A 16683-nucleotide genomic window follows, 5' to 3' on the forward strand; every position below is an offset into this window, starting at 1 on the left:
GACCCACGGGCCCCACAGCGCCGGGGGCAGCTATGGGGCTCCACGGCCCCTATGGGTCCCTATGGGTCCCTGTGGGTCTGTATCTATCTCTGTGGGTCCCTGTGGGGCTCTATGGGTTCCTCTGTGTCTCTTATGGGTCCCTAGGGGTCACTGTGGGTCCCTATGGGTCCCTGTGGGTCACTTATGGGTCTCTATGGGTACTTCTGTGTCACTTATGGATCACTATGGGTTTCTATGGGTCACTTATGGGTTGCTATGTGTCACTTATGGGTCCCTATGGGTCCCTGTGTGTCACTTACGGGTCCCTATGGGTCCCTGTGTGTCACTTATGGGTCCCTATGGGTACCTCTATGTCACTTATGGGTCCCTATGGGTACCTCTATGTCACTTATGGATCACTTATGGGTCCCTATGGGTCTCTATGGGTCCCTGTGTGTCACTTATGGGTCCCTATGGGTACCTCTATGTCACTTATGGGTCACTATGGGTCCCTATGGGTCTCTATGGGTCCCTGTGTGTCACTTATGGGTCCCTATGGGTACCTCTATGTCACTTATGGGTCACTATGGGTCCCTATGGGTTTCTATGGGGCACTTATGGGTTGCTATGTGTCACTTATGGGTCCCTATGGGTCTCTATAGGTCCCTGTGTGTCACTTATGGGTCCCTATGGGTCTCTATGGGTCCTTATGGGTCTCTGTGATATGGGTCACTATGGGTCACTATCTATCTATGGGTCGCTATGGGTCCTTGTGTGTCACTTACAGATTCCTATAGGTCTCTATGGGTCCCTATGGGTCTCTATGATATGGGTCTCTATGGTCGCTATGGGTCTCTCTGGGTCCCCGTGTGTCACTTGTGGGTCGCTGTGGGTCTCTATGGTCCCTATGGGTCTCTATGCTAGGGGTCCCTATGTGTCCCGCCATGGGTCTCTATGGTCCCTATGTGTCCCTCTGTGGGTCGCCGTGGGTCTCTATGGTCCCTCTGGGTCTCTATGCTAGCGGTCCCTATGTGGGTCGCCGTGGGTCTCTATGGTCCCTATGGTCCCTCTGTGTCTCTATGCTAGGGGTCCCTCTGTGGGTCCCTCTGTGGGTCGCCGTGGGTGCCGTGGGTCCCGTGGGTCTCTATGGTCCCTCTGGGTCTCTATGCTAGGGGTCCCTCTGTGGGTCCTGTGGGTCGCCGTGGGTCTCTATGGTCCCTATGGGTCCCTCTGGGTCTCTATGATAGGGGTCCCTCTGTGTCCCGCCGTGGGTCTCTATGGTCCCTATGGGTCTCTATGCTAGGGGTCCCTCTGTGGGTCCCGTGGGTCGCCGTGGGTCCCTCTGTGGGTCCCTCTGTGGGTCCCGTGGGTCTCTATGGTCCCTCTGTGGGTCCCTCTGTGGGTCCCGTGGGTCTCTATGGTCCCTCTGTGGGTCCCTCTGTGGGTCCCGTGGGTCTCTATGGTCCCTCTGGGTCTCTATGCTAGGGGTCCCTCTGTGTCCCATCGTGGGTCTCTATGGTCCCTATGGGTCCCTCTGTGGGTCCCGTGGGTCTCTATGGTCCCTCTGTGGGTCCCTCTGTGGGTCCCATGGGTCTCTATGGTCCCTCTGTGGGTCCCTCTGTGGGTCCCGTGGGTCTCTATGGTCCCTCTGTGTCCCGCCGTGGGTCCCGTGGGTCCCGTGGGTCTCTATGGTCCCTCTGTGGGTCCCTCTGTGGGTCCCGTGGGTCTCTATGGTCCCTCTGTGGGTCCCTCTGTGTCCCGCCGTGGGTCCCGTGGGTCCCGTGGGTCTCTATGGTCCCTCTGGGTCTCTATGCTAGGGGTCCCTCTGTGGGTCCCGTGGGTCGCCGTGGGTCCCTCTGTGGGTCCCTCTGTGGGTCCCTCTGTGGGTCCCGTGGGTCTCTATGGTCCCTATGTGTCTCTATGCTAGGGGTCCCTCTGTGGGTCCCTCTGTGGGTCCCTCTGTGGGTCCCTCCGTGGGTCCCGTGGGTCTCTATGGTCCCTATGTGTCTCTATGCTAGGGGTCCCTCTGTGGGTCCCTCTGTGGGTCCCGTGGGTCCCTCCGTGGGTCCCTCCGTGGGTCCCGTGGGTCTCACCGGCGGCGGAGGCGGCGGCCGCCATGGCCTGGCTGGTGATTTGCTGGGCCACCGCCTGCAGGAACTCGGGGGGCAGCGGCGGCAGCGGGGGGGCGGCCCCTGGGGGAGGGGAGGGGAGGGGTCACAGCCGCCCCACGGCGACCCACACCTCACCCCCCAGCCCCACAAGTGCCCCCAAATCCCCCTCAAATGACCCATAAGTGCCCCCCCAGCCCCACAAGTGCCCCCAAATGACCCATAAGTGACCCCCCCCAGACCCCAAATCCCCCCCAACTGACCCATAAGTACCCCCCCAGACCCCCAAGTGCCTCCAAATGACCCATAAGTGACCCCCCCAGCCCCACAAGTGCCCCTGACCCTCCCCAAATCCCCCAGAAGTGACCCCGCCCAGGTCCCACAAGTGCCCCCAAATGACCCATAAGTGACCCCCCCAGCCCAAGTGCCCCCAAATCCCCAACTGACCCATAAGTGACCCCTCCAGCCCCCCAAGTGCCCCTGACCCTCCCCAAATCACCCAGAAGTGACCCCCCCAGGTCCCACAAGTGCCCCCAACTGACCCATAAGTGACCCCCCCAGCCCCCCAAGTGCCCCCAAATGACCCATAAGTGACCCCCCCAGCCCCACAAGTGCCCCCAAATCCCCACCCAACTGATCCATAAGTGACCCCCCCAGCCCCTCAAGTGCCCCTGACCCCCCAAATCCCCCCCAACTGACCCATAAGTGACCCCCCCAGCCCCCCTAGTGCCCCCAGCTGACCCATAAGTGACCCCCCCAGCCCCACAAGTGCCCCCAACTGACCCATAAGTGACCCCCCCAGCCCCACAAGTGCCCCCAACTGACCCATAAGTGCCCCCCCCAGCCCCACAAGTGCCCCCACCTGACCCATAAGTGACCCCCCCAGCCCCACAAGTGCCCCCAACTGACCCATAAGTGATCCCCCCAGCCCCACAAGTGCCCCATCTCACCCATTCCAGCCCCGGGGGGGGCGGCCGCACCAGCAGCTGCTGGAGACCCCGAATCTGGGGGGGAAATGGGGGTTATGGGGGGGACCCCGATCCTGAGGGTCCTGGGGGTTCAGGGGGGTATTTTGGGGTCTCACTGATGAAGTCTATGGGTCCCTATGGGTCTCTATGGGTCCCTATGGGTCTCTATGGGTCCCTATTGGTTTCTATGAATCTCTATGGGTCTCTATGGGTCCCCATTGGTCTCTATGGGTCTCTGTGGGTCTCTCCAAGTTCCTATGGGTCCCTATGGGTCTGTATGGGCCCCTATGGCTCCCTATGGTCCCTGTGGCTCTCTATGGGTCTCCATGGTCTCTATGGGTCTTCCTTGTCTCCATGTATTTCTATGGCTCCTTATGGGTCTCTGTGGGTCTCTATGGGTCAGTTATGGATCCCTATGGGTCTCTATGGGTCAGTTATGGATCCCTATGGGTCTCTATGGGTCCCTTTAGTCCCTATAGCTCCCTATGGGTCTCTATGGATCCCTATAGTCTCTATGGGTCCCTATGGGTCTCTACGGATGCTTATGGATCTCTATGGATCCCTATGGCTCCCTATGGTCCCTATGGGTCTCTACGGATACCTATGGATCCCTATGGGTCTCTATGGTCTCTACAGGTCTCTATGGATCCCTATGGATTCTATGGGTCTCTATGGGTCCCAATGGCTCCCTATGGCTCTACAGCTCACCCTACATTCTCCATATAACTCCGGGTGGTCTGGGGGTGATTTTGGGGACATTTTGGGGCGTTTCTGGGTGATTTCGGAGCGATCTGGGGCTATTTTGGGGTGATTCGGGGCGTTTTTGGGGCGATTCGGGGTGATCGGGGTGATCCGGGGGTGTTTTTGGGGGTGTTTTGGGGCGGTTCGGGGCTCACCGTTGAAGTTCATGTGCATCATGACGAGCGGCTCCACGCTCTGGTGGGAAATGCGGATGACGCGGGGGGGGGGGCGGGGGAGGGGGCGGGGCCTGGGGGGGCCCCTCGGCCTGGGGGGAGGGGTCCCCGCTCGGGGGGGCGGGGCCGGGGGCGGAGTCAGGGGGGGCGCGGCCCCCGTTGGTCATGGTGACCGTGGTGCCCACGTTGATCTATGGGGGGAAATGGGGGCAATGGGGGGGGCCGGACGCCTGGGTCCCCTCCCGGACGCCTGGGTCCCCTCCCGGACGCCTGGGTCCCTTCCCAGTCCCATCACCCCCCAATATTGGGGAGTAAATGGGGGGGAAATGGGGGGAAATGGGGGCAATGGGGGGGGTCGGACGCCTGGGTCCCCTCCCAATCCCATCACCCCCCGATATTGGGGTGTCCCCCCCACCCCAGAACCCCCCTATTGGGACCCCCACCCCCAGGAACCCCCATATTGGGCCCCCCCATATCAGGGTCCTCATATTCCCCATAACCCACAATATTGGGGTCCCCCCCCATATAATGGGCTCCCCCATCCCCATGATCCCCCCAATGTTGGGGTCCCCATAACCCCCATATCAGGGTCCCCATATCCCCCATAACCCCCACATTGGGGTCCCCTCCCCCCACATCCCCAATATCGGGGTCCCCTCCCCCCATGACCCCCCAATATTGAGGTCCCCCCCACCCCATAACCCCCAATGTTAGGGTCCCCATATCCCCCATAACCCCCACATTGGGGTCCCCCACCCCATAACCCCCAATATCAGGATCTCCCCCACCCCATAACCCCCAATATTGGGGTCCCCATATCCCCCATATCGGGGTCCCCTCCCCCATGACCCCCCAATATTGGGGTCCCCCCCACCCCATAACCCCCAATATCAGGATCCCCCCCACCCCATAAGGGGTCCCCCCACCCCCATATGGGGGTCCCCATATCCCCCATAACCCCCACATTGGGGTCCCCCCACCCCATAACCCCCAGTATCAGGATCCCCCCCAACCCCATAAGCCCCATATAGGGCCCTCCCCCACCCCCATAACCCCCAATATAGGGGTTCCCCCCAACCCCATAACCCCCAATATTGGGGTCCCCCCCCCATAACCCCCACATCGGGGTCCCCCCCACCCCATAGCCCCCATATCGGGGTTCCCCCCACCCCATATCGGGGTCCCTCCCCCCCATATTGGGGTCCCCCCCACCCCATAACCCCCATATCGGGGTCCCCCCCCCCGCCCCATAGCCCCCAACATCGGGGTCCCCTCCCCCACCTGGATGGGCAGCGGCGGCGGCAGCAGCAGCGGGGGGGGGAGGGGCGGGGGGGGAGGGGCCGCGCCAGGCTCAGGGTGGGCGGCGCCCCCTGGGGGTCCCAGCGCAGCTCCCCCAGCGCCGCCAGCGCCGCCCCCAGCAGGCGCTGCCCCTCCCCCGCCAGGGCCACCCAGCGCTGCGCCTCGGCCTGCGGGACAAACACCCCCATGGCACACGTGGGACCACCCACAGACCCCCCCATAGCACGTGGTATCACCCACAGACCCCCCCATGGCACGTGGTATCACCCACAGACCCCCCCATGGCACATGGTATCACCCACAGACCCCCCCATGGCACGTGGTATCACCCACAGACCCCCCCATGGCACATGGTATCACCCACAGACCCCCCCATGGCACGTGGTATCATCCACAGACCCCCCCATAGCACGTGGTATCACCCACAGACCCCCCCATAGCACATGGTATCACCCACAGACCCCCCCCATGGCACACGGTATCACCCACAGGCCCCCCCATGGCACATGGTATCACCCACAGGCCCCCCCGTCACACGTGGTATCACCCACAGACCCCCCCATGGCACACGTGGTATCACCCAGAGACCCCCCCATAGCACACATGGTATCACTCACAGACCCCCCCATAGCACGTGGTATCACCCACAGACCCCCCCGTCACACGTGGTATCACCCACAGACCTCCCCATAGCACACGTGGTATCACCCACAGACCCCCCATAGCACATGGTATCACCCACAGACCCCCCCGTCACATGGGGGACCACCCAGAGACCCCCATGGCACATGTGGGGTGACCCAGAGATCCCCCCATATTACACATGGTATCACCCAGAGACCCCCATGGCACACGTGGTATCACCCAACCCCCCCAGCCCCACATGGTACCACCCATAGCCCCCCAGACCCCCATAACCCCACATGGTAACACCCACCCCCCCAGAACCCCACATGGTACCCCCCATCCCCCATAACCCCACATGGTACCCCCTACCCCCCCATAACCCCACATGGTACCCCCCACCCCCCCATAACCCCACATGGTACCCCCCACCCCCCATAACCCCACATGGTCCCTCCCACCCCCCCAATAACCCCACATGGTCCCTCCCACCCCCCCATACCCCACATGGTCCCTTCCACCCCCCCAAAACCCCACATGCTACCACCCAACCCCCCATGGTACCCCCCACCCCCCATAACCCCACATGGTCCCTCCCACCCCCCCATAACCCCACATGGTACCCCCCACCCCCCAAAACCCCACATGGTCCCTCCCACCCCCCCAATAACCCCACATGGTACCACCCAACCCCCATAACCCGACATTGTATCCCCACCCCCCCATCCCACATGGTCCCTCCCACCCCCCCATACCCCACATGGTCCCTTCCACCCCCCCAAAACCCCACATGGTACCACCCAACCCCCCATGGTACCCCCCCCACCCCCCATAACCCCACATGGTCCCTCCCAACCCCCCCATAACCCCACATGGTACCACCCAATGCCCCCCCAGGCCCACATGGTACCCCCCAATCCCACATGGTCCCTCCCACCCCCCATAACCCCACATGGTCCCTCCCACCCCCCCAAAACCCCACATGGTACCACCCAACCCCCCATGGTACCCCCCCCACCCCCCATAACCCCACATGGTACCACCCATAGCCCCCCAGACCCCCACAACCCCCCATGGTACCCCCCATAACCCCACATTGTACCCCCCCACCCCCCATCCCACATGGTCCCTCCCAGCACGGCCCGCACCACCTCCCCGGGAGGGGGGGAAACACCCACCCCAACCCCCCCAATTAGGGGGTGCAGACCCCACGGGGGGGTCCGCGACGCCCCCCATCGATCAGAGGGGGCCGTTGGGTGCCCCCCGCCCCCCCACTCACGCTGTCGCCGAACTCGGCGGCCCCGGCGCCCCCCAGGAGCCGCATGAGCCGGTCCCGGTGGGGCTGCAGCCGCCGCTCCAGCGCCCGCAGCTCCCGCAGCAGCTGCAGCAGCTCCAGGGGGGACGGCGCCCTGGGAACGGGGGGGAAACGGGGGGGAAACGGGGGGAACGGGGTCAGGGAGCCCCCCCGGGGGGCCACAAAACCCCCCCGGGGGTCCCCGAACACCCCTGGGGTCCCCAAAGCTCCCACAGGTCCCCAAACCCCCCCTCAAACCAAGAACCCCCCCAGGTCCTGCAGCAGCTCCAGGGGGGACGGGGCCCGGGAAATGGGGGGGAATGGGGGAGAAACGGGGGGAAATGGGGTCAGTGACCCCCCCGGGGGGCCCCAAAACCCCCCCGGGGGTCCCCGAACCCCCCCGGGGTCCCCAAAGCTCCCACAGGTCCCCAAACCCCCCCAAACCAACACCCCCCCCAGGTCGTACAGCAGCTCAATGGGGGCAATAGGGACATGGGGGGCAATGGGGACATGGGGGGCAATGGGGGGGCAATGGGGGGGGACAATGGGGACCCCCTCAAATCACCCCCCCACCCCACTTCAGCACCTCCCAGGGTCATTAAACCCCCCCATATGACAATGGACCCCCCCATATCCCCACCCCCCATGTCACAATGGACCCCCCCGTGTCACAATGGACCCCCCCATGTCCCCACCCCCCATGTGCCCAACCCCCCAATAGTGACAACAAACACCCCCCCAATATAACAACGGACCCCCCCATGTCCCCACCCCCCATGTCCCCACCCCCCATGTGACAATGGACCCCCCCATGTCCCCACCCCCCATGTCACAATGGACCCCCCCATGTCCCCAACCCCCCCATATAACAATGGACCCGCCCATGTGACAATGGACCCCCCCATGTCACAATGGACCCCCCCACGTCACAATGGACCCCCCCCACTCACGTGGTCCCGTCCTGGGCGCTGTCGGGGGGGTCCCGGGGGGGCCCCGGTTCCGGCTCCTCCTGGGGGGGGGGCGGGGGCTCCTCTGGGGGGGAGGGGCAGGGGGAGGGGGCCCCCCCGGAGCCCTGGGAGGGGAAGGGAACAAAACGGGGCTGAAGGGGCAATTTTGGGGCTAAAAAGGCAACTTTTGGGGGCTGGGGGGGTCACTTGGGGGCTGGGGGTCAACGTTGGGCTCCAAAGAGCCAATTTTGGGGCCTAAAAAGTGAATTTTGGGGCCTAAAGAGCCAATTTTTGGGGCCAAAAAGGCAATTTTTGGGTCCGGGGGGGCGATTTTTGGGCCTAAAGAAGCAATTTTGGGGTCTAAAAAGCCAATTTTGGGGTCTGGGGGGTCAAGTTTTGGGTCCAAAGAGCCAATTTTGGGCTCTGGGGGAGTCAATTTTGGGTCTAAAAGGCCAATTTTTGGGTTTGCGGGGGTGAGTTTTGGGTCTAAAGAGCCGATTTTTGGGTCCAAAAAGCCAATTTTGGGGTCTGGGGGACTCAATTTTGGGTCCAAAGAGCCAATTTTGGGGTCTGAAAAGTCAATTTTGGGGTGCAAGGAGTCAATTTTGGGTCTAAAAAGCCAATTTTGGGCTCTGGGGGGCTCAGTTTTGGGTCCAAAGAGCAGAGTTTGGGGTCTGGGGGGTGGATTTTGGCGTCGCTTTTAGGCCCCAAAATCCGCAGTTTTGGTTCATTTTGGGACATTTTGGGGTCAATTTTCCCCCCCCTTTGATCTCTGGGGGGTTTTGGGGTGCGGGGGGGGGGGGTTGGGGGGGGAGGGGGGGGTTTTGGGGGGGGGGAGGGGGGGTTTTTACCTCCAAACGCCCCAGCACGGCCCCCAGGTCCCTGAGCACCTGCTGGGCCACCAGGAGGCGCAGGCGCGGCTCATTCTGGGGGTCAAAGGTTAATTAGGGGTTAATTAGGGGTTAATTAGGGGTCACGGGGGTCATACAAGGTCACGGCGACCCCCCCCGACCCCCAAAACCCCCCAAATCACCCCAAAATGCCCCAAAACGACCTGCGCAGGGGCCTGGTCCATGTTGATGTGAACGTCGACCGAGGAGCCGTCGATCTGCAGAAACACCCAAAATAGCCAAAAAACGCCATTTAGACCCAAAACACCCCCCCGGGGCCCCTCCCCACACCCCGCTGGAACCATTTCGGACCCGTTTCCCGCCTTTTTTGACCCGTTTCCCGCCTTTTTTGACCCATTTCCCGCCTTTTTTTGGACCCATTTTGGCCCATTCCTTGCCCTGTTTCCCGCCATTTTTGCCCCGTTTCCCGCCATTTTTACCCCATTTCCCGCCATTTTTGCCCCATTTCCCTTCCCCCCCGTTTCCTGCCATCTCCCCATCCAATTTCCCGCCATTTTCCCCCCATTTCCCGCCATTCCCCCCATTTTCCCTTCAGTTTCCCCCCATTATTGCCCCATTTCCCCCCCATTTTTGCCCATTCTCCCCCACTTTCACCCCAATTATTGCCCCATCCCCCCCCCCAATTTCCCACCATTTTCACCCCAATTTTTGCCCCATTTTCCCCGTTTCTTGCCCCATTTTTCACCACCAAGTTCAAGTTCCCCCTCATTTCCCGCCATTTCCCCCCCATTTCCCGACATTTTTCCCCCATTTTCTCCCCATTTTCCCCCATTTTCCCCCCATTTTCTCCCCGCCAGGTTGAACGTCCCCCCCCACTTTGCCCATTTTCCCCCATTACCCCCCATTTTGCCCAATTTCCCCCATTTTCCCCCCATTTCTCCCCGCCAGGTTGAAGCTCCCCCCCCCATTTCCCCCATTTCCCCCCATTTTCCCCATTTTTGCCCAATTTCCCCCATTTTCCCCCCATTTCTCCCCAGCAGGTTGAAGCTCCCCCCCATTTCCCGCCATTTTCCCATCCATCTCCCGCCATTTTTCCCCCATTTTCCCCCATTTCCCCCCATTTTTGCCCGTTTTCCCCCATTTTCCCCCCATTTCTCCCCGCCAGGTTGAAGCCCCCCCCCCCATTTCCCCCATTTCCCCCCATTTTCCCCATTTTTGCCCGTTTTCCCCCATTTTCCCCCCATTTCTCCCCAGCAGGTTGAAGCTCCCCCCCATTTCCCGCCATTTTCCCATCCATTTCCCGCCATTTTCCCCCCATTTTCCCCCCATTTTTGCCCATTTTTGCCCATTTTCCCCCCATTTCTCCCCGCCAGGTTGAAGCCCCCCCCCCCATTTCCCCCATTTCCCCCCATTTTCCCCATTTTTGCCCAATTTCCCCCATTTTACCCCCATTTCTCCCCAGCAGGTTGAAGCTCCCCCCCATTTCCCGCCATTTTCCCATCCATTTCCCGCCATTTTTCCCCCCATTTTCCCCCATTTCCCCCCATTTTTGCCCGTTTTCCCCCATTTTCCCCCCATTTCTCCCCGCCAGGTTGAAGCTCCCCCCCCCATTTCCCCCATTCCCCCCATTTTCCCCATTTTTGCCCAATTTCCCCCATTTTCCCCCCATTTCTCCCCAGCAGGTTGAAGCTCCCCCCCATTTCCCGCCATTTTCCCATCCATTTCCCGCCATTTTTCCCGCATTTTCCCCCCATTTTTGCCCATTTTTGCCCATTTTCCCCCCATTTTTGCCCATTTTCCCCCCATTTCTCCCCGCCAGGTTGAAGCTCCCCCCCCCATTTCCCCCATTTCCCCCCATTTTCCCCATTTTTGCCCGTTTTCCCCCATTTTCCCCCCATTTCTCCCCAGCAGGTTGAAGCTCCCCTGCATTTCCCGCCATTTTCCCATCCATCTCCCGTCATTTTTCCCCCCATTTTCCCCCATTTTCCCCCCATTTTTGCCCAATTTCCCCCATTTTCCCCCCATTTCTCCCCGCCAGGTTGAAGCTCCCCCCCCCATCTCCCCCATTTCCCCCGTTTTTCCCCATTTTTGCCCGTTTTCCCCCGTTTCTCACCGGCAGGTTGAAGGTCCCCACCATGACGTAGCTGTTCGGGTTCCTCTCGGCTCCCCTGCCCGGGGGGGCCCCCCCGGCCGCCCCTCCCCCCCCGGCCCCGCCCCCGCCGTGGGGGGGTTGGGGGGTGGGGGAGGGGCCGGGGGGGGCCCGCTCCACCAGGTGAATCACTTTGCCCCCCACGTCTGCGAAGGGGGAGGGGTCACCCCAAAACACCCCCTGACCCCATAACTGACCCCAAAACACCCCCTGACCCCCATAACTGACCCCAAAACACCCCCTGACCCCATAACTGACCCCAAAACACCCCCTGACCCCCAGAACTGACCCCAAAACACCCCCTGACCCCCATAACTGACCCCAAAACACCCCCTGACCCCATAACCGACCCCAAAACACCCCCTGACCCCCATAACTGACCCCAAAACACCCCCTGACCCCCATGACTGACCCCAAAATACCCCCTGACCCCCAGAACTGACCCCAAAACACCCCCTGACCCCCAGAACTGACCCCAAAACACCCCCTGACCCCATAACTGACCCCAAAACACCCCCTGACCCCCATAACTGACCCCAAAACACCCCCTGACCCCCATAACTGACCCCAAAACACCCCCTGACCCCCATAACTGACCCCAAAACACCCCCTGACCCCATAACTGACCCCAAAACACCCCCTGACCCCCATAACTGACCCCAAAACACCCCCTGACCCCCATAACTGACCCCAAAACACCCCCTGACCCCCATAACTGACCCCAAAACACCCCCTGACCCCATAACTGACCCCAAAACACCCCCTGCCCCCCATAACTGACCCCAAAACACCCCCTGACCCCCATAACTGACCCCAAAACACCCCCTGACCCCATAACTGACCCCAAAACACCCCCTGACCCCCATAACCGACCCCAAAACACCCCCTGACCCCCATAACTGACCCCAAAACACCCCCTGACCCCCATAACTGACCCCAAAACACCCCCTGACCCCATAACTGACCCCAAAACACCCCCTGACCCCCATAACTGACCCCAAAACACCCCCTGACCCCCATAACTGACCCCAAAACACCCCCTGACCCCCATAACCGACCCCAAAACACCCCCTGACCCCATAACTGACCCCAAAACACCCCCTGACCCCCATAACTGACCCCAAAACACCCCCTGACCCCCATAACTGACCCCAAAACACCCCCTGACCCCATAACTGACCCCAAAACACCCCCTGACCCCATAACTGACCCCAAAACACCCCCTGACCCCCATAACTGACCCCAAAACACCCCCTGACCCCATAACTGACCCCAAAACACCCCCTGCCCCCCATAACTGACCCCAAAACACCCCCTGACCCCCATAACTGACCCCAAAACACCCCCTGCCCCCATAACTGACCCCAAAACACCCCCTGACCCCCATAACTGACCCCAAAACACCCCCTGACCCCATAACTGACCCCAAAACACCCCCTGACCCCCATAACTGACCCCAAAACACCCCCTGACCCCCATAACCGACCCCAAAACACCCCCTGACCCCATAACTGACCCCAAAACACCCCCTGACCCCCATAACTGACCCCAAAACACCCCCTGACCCCCATAACTGACCCCAAAACACCCCCTGACCCCCATAACCGACCCCAAAACACCCCCTGACCCCATAACCGACCCCAAAACACCCCCTGACCCCATAACTGACCCCAAAACACCCCCTGACCCCCATAACTGACCCCAAAACACCCCCTGCCCCCATAACTGACCCCAAAACACCCCCTGACCCCATAACTGACCCCAAAACACCCCCTGACCCCATAACTGACCCCAAAACACCCCCTGCCCCCCATAACTGACCCCAAAACACCCCCTGACCCCCATAACTGACCCCAAAACACCCCCTGCCCCCATAACTGACCCCAAAACACCCCCTGACCCCATAACTGACCCCAAAACACCCCCTGACCCCCATAACTGACCCCAAAACACCCCCTGACCCCCAGAACTGACCCCAAAACACCCCCTGACCCCCATAACTGACCCCAAAACACCCCCTGACCCCATAACTGACCCCAAAACACCCCCTGACCCCCATAACTGACCCCAAAACACCCCCTGACCCCCATAACTGACCCCAAAACACCCCCTGACCCCATAACTGACCCCAAAACACCCCCTGACCCCATAACCGACCCCAAAACACCCCCTGACCCCATAACTGACCCCAAAACACCCCCTGACCCCCATAACTGACCCCAAAACACCCCCTGACCCCCATAACTGACCCCAAAACACCCCCTGACCCCCATAACTGACCCCAAAACACCCCCTGACCCCCATAACTGACCCCAAAATACCCCAGGACCCCCATAACTGACCCCAAAACACCCCCTGACCCCCATAACTGACCCCAAAACACCCCCTGACCCCCATAACTGACCCCAAAACACCCCCTGACCCCCATAACTGACCCCAAAACACCCCCTGACCCCCATAACTGACCCCAAAACACCCCCTGACCCCCATAACCGACCCCAAAACACCCCCTGACCCCCATAACCGACCCCAAAACACCCCCTGACCCCATAACTGACCCCAAAACACCCCCTGACCCCCATAACTGACCCCAAAACACCCCCTGACCCCCATAACTGACCCCAAAATACCCCAGGACCCCCATAACTGACCCCAAAACACCCCCTGACCCCATAACTGACCCCAAAACACCCCCTGACCCCCATAACTGACCCCAAAACACCCCCTGACCCCATAACCGACCCCAAAACACCCCCTGACCCCCATAACTGACCCCAAAACACCCCCTGACCCCCATAACCGACCCCAAAATACCCCGACCCCCATAACTGACCCCAAAACACCCCCTGACCCCCATAACCGACCCCAAAACACCCCCTGACCCCCATAACTGACCCCAAAACACCCCCTGACCCCCATAACTGACCCCAAAACACCCCCTGACCCCCATAACTGACCCCAAAACACCCCCTGACCCCCATAACTGACCCCAAAACACCCCCTGACCCGCCATAACCGACCCCCCACCCCCCAACCCCTCCTGTCATTCATTCCGTTCCGTTCACTCTGGTCCCTACTGACGGTCACGCTCCACAAAACCCCCCGAGACCCCCCCCAAGACCCTTTTGACCCCCCCAGACCCCAATAAATCTCCTCAGGACCCCCCATAACAACCCACATACTCCCCAGCCCCTCCTGTCAATCATTCTGTTCCGTTCACTCTGGTCCCTACTGATGGCCACGTTCTACGAAACCCCCCAGAACCCCCAGAACAACCCCCAGAGACCCCCCCCAAACCCCAATAAACCCCATTGGACCCCCCATAACAACCCCCAGACCCCACAACCCCTCCTGTCAATCATTCCGCCCCGTTCACTCTGGTCCCTACTGACGGTCACGCTCCACAAAACCCCCCAGAACCCCCAAAACAACCCCCAGAGACCCCCCAGAGCCCCTTTTGACCCCCCCTAGAGCCCAATAAACCCCATTGGACCCCCCATAACAAACCCCAAACCCTCCCAACCCCTCCTGTCAATCATTCTGCCCCGTTCACTCTGGTCCCTACTGACGGTCACACTCTACAAAAACCCCCCAGAACCCCCAAAACAACCCCCAGAGACCCCCCCCAAAGCCCCTTTTGACCCCCCCAGACCCCGGAACCCCCCCACCGTAGTCGCGGAGGCTGCGCTCGTCCTGCAGCACCCGGCCCTGGTAGATGAGGCGCTGCTGCTGGGGGGGGATGTTCACGGCGGGGGCGATGCGGGACTTGAACTCGCGCACCGAGATCTGCGGAGAACGGGGGGGGCAACGGGGCAGAATGGGGGGGTCAACGGGGGAGAACGGGGGGGATCAACGGGGGGGTCAACGGGGGGGTCAACGGGGAGAACGGGGGGGTCAAGGGGGGTGAACGGGGGAGAACGGGGGGGTCAAAGGGGAGAACGGGGGGGTCAAAGGGGCAGAATGGGGGGGTCAACGGGGAGAACGGGGGGGTCAACGGGGGGGTCAAGGGGGGAGAACGGGGGGGTCAAGGGGGGAGAACGGGGGGGGCAACGGGGGAGAACGGGGGGGTCAACGGGGCAGAACGGGGGGGGCAACGGGGGCAGAACGGGGGGGTCAACGGGGAGAACGGGGGGGTCAAAGGGGAGAGCGGGGGGGGCAACGGGGGAGAGCGGGGGGGGCAACGGGGGAGAACGGGGGGGTCAACGGGGGAGAACGGGGGGGGTCAACGGGGGGGTCAACGGGGGGGTCAACGGGGCAGAACGGGGGGGTCAACGGGGGAGAACGGGGGGGTCAACGGGGGGGTCAACGGGGCAGAACGGGGGGGTCAACGGGGGGGGTCAACGGGGGAGAGCGGGGGGGTCAACGGGGGGGGTCAACGGGGCAGAACGGGGGGGTCAACGGGGGTGAACGGGGGGTCAACGGGGGGGTCAACGGGGGAGAGCGGGGGAGTCAACGGGGCAGAATGGGGGGGTCAACGGGGGGTTAAGGGGGGGAGTAAGGGGGGAGGGGGGAGAATGTGGGGAGTAAGGGGGGAGGTTAATGGGGGGGTTAATGGGGGGTGAACGGGGGGTGAACGGGGGGTTTAACGGGGGGTTAACGGGGGGTGAACGGGGGATTTAACGGGGGGTTTAACGGGGGGTGAACGGGGGGTGAACGGGGGGTTTAACGGGGGGTTTAACGGGGGGTTTAACGGGGGGTGAACGGGGGTTTCGCGGGGTTTCCCGCTCGCTCTCCCACCTCGGGCTCCACCTGGAAGCTCCGGGTCTGCGAGTCCAGCGTCTTCACCAGCACGTCCAGCGGCGGCTCGGCCATGGCGGCTGCGGGGGCGGCGCGGCCGTGACGGCACCGGCACCGCACCGGGACCGCACGGGAACCGCACCGGGACCGCACGGGAACCGCACCGGGACCCCCGGAGCCCCCCGGCCCCCCCGGTCCCCCCGCCCCGATCGCCCCGAACCTGCGCGGGTCCCGGTTCCCCCGGCCCGAGTGGCTGCGGCTCCTCCGCGGCGCTCAGGACCCCGCCGCTGCGGGCTGCCCCGCGGCGCGCCTGACGGAAACCCGTAACCCCGCAACCCCGCGCTAACCGTGCGCCTAACGGGGGTGCGAGCGGCCCGTGAGCGCCCCCCCCGGGCTCCGGAGCCTCCCGCTGAGTCCTCGCGGGGAGCGGCGGCCGCTGGCGGACGGTGGGAGTGGGGGAATGGGGCAGGCGATCGCCGCGGGCGCCCCCGCCGAGGGGGCCTTGGAGCGTGGCGCATGCGCACAGACGCCCCCGCCGCCATTTTAGAAGCGGTCATTGCCCCCCCACCCCGGCCAGGCCGCCATTTGTGAGTGAGGGCGGCGCCGCCATCTTGGGTGAGGGCGGAAGCCCGAGAGCCGCGTCCCCGGCGCTTCCGGGACCCAAAAGCGCGTTTATTGGCGTTAAAAACCGCGCGGGTGGGCGGGGCCTGGGGACCTGGTGGGCGGGGCAACAAGGCAGGGTGGGCGGGGCCTCGCGGCGATGGGGGCGGGGCCTCAGCCAGCGTTTTTTGCTCGGGGGGCGGAGCCGACGCT

At 62.4% G+C, this 16683-nt stretch overlaps 1 protein-coding gene across 1 annotated transcript in view; it reads right to left on the bottom strand.

The window, feature by feature from the left end:
- BAG6 (BAG cochaperone 6) overlaps positions 1-16197 on the bottom strand; it is a 34375-nt gene extending 18178 nt beyond the window's left edge. Inside the window, exons 1-12 of the mRNA XM_071800903.1 lie at positions 16091-16197; positions 15871-15950; positions 14802-14919; positions 11098-11279; positions 9188-9241; positions 8985-9059; positions 8137-8258; positions 7172-7301; positions 5259-5435; positions 3952-4132; positions 3038-3091; positions 2073-2171 (exon numbers count right to left, since the gene is read on the bottom strand). Of these exons, the coding sequence (XP_071657004.1) occupies positions 2073-2171; positions 3038-3091; positions 3952-4132; positions 5259-5435; positions 7172-7301; positions 8137-8258; positions 8985-9059; positions 9188-9241; positions 11098-11279; positions 14802-14919; positions 15871-15945 (1267 nt within the window). The 5' untranslated portion in view covers positions 15946-15950; positions 16091-16197. The remainder of the gene's footprint in view (positions 1-2072; positions 2172-3037; positions 3092-3951; positions 4133-5258; positions 5436-7171; positions 7302-8136; positions 8259-8984; positions 9060-9187; positions 9242-11097; positions 11280-14801; positions 14920-15870; positions 15951-16090) is intronic.
- Between the last annotated feature and the right edge of the window lie 486 nt (positions 16198-16683).

The sequence above is a fragment of the Patagioenas fasciata genome, chromosome 34 (assembly GCF_037038585.1).
Source record: "Patagioenas fasciata isolate bPatFas1 chromosome 34, bPatFas1.hap1, whole genome shotgun sequence".
NCBI classification, from domain to species: Eukaryota; Metazoa; Chordata; class Aves; order Columbiformes; family Columbidae; genus Patagioenas; species Patagioenas fasciata.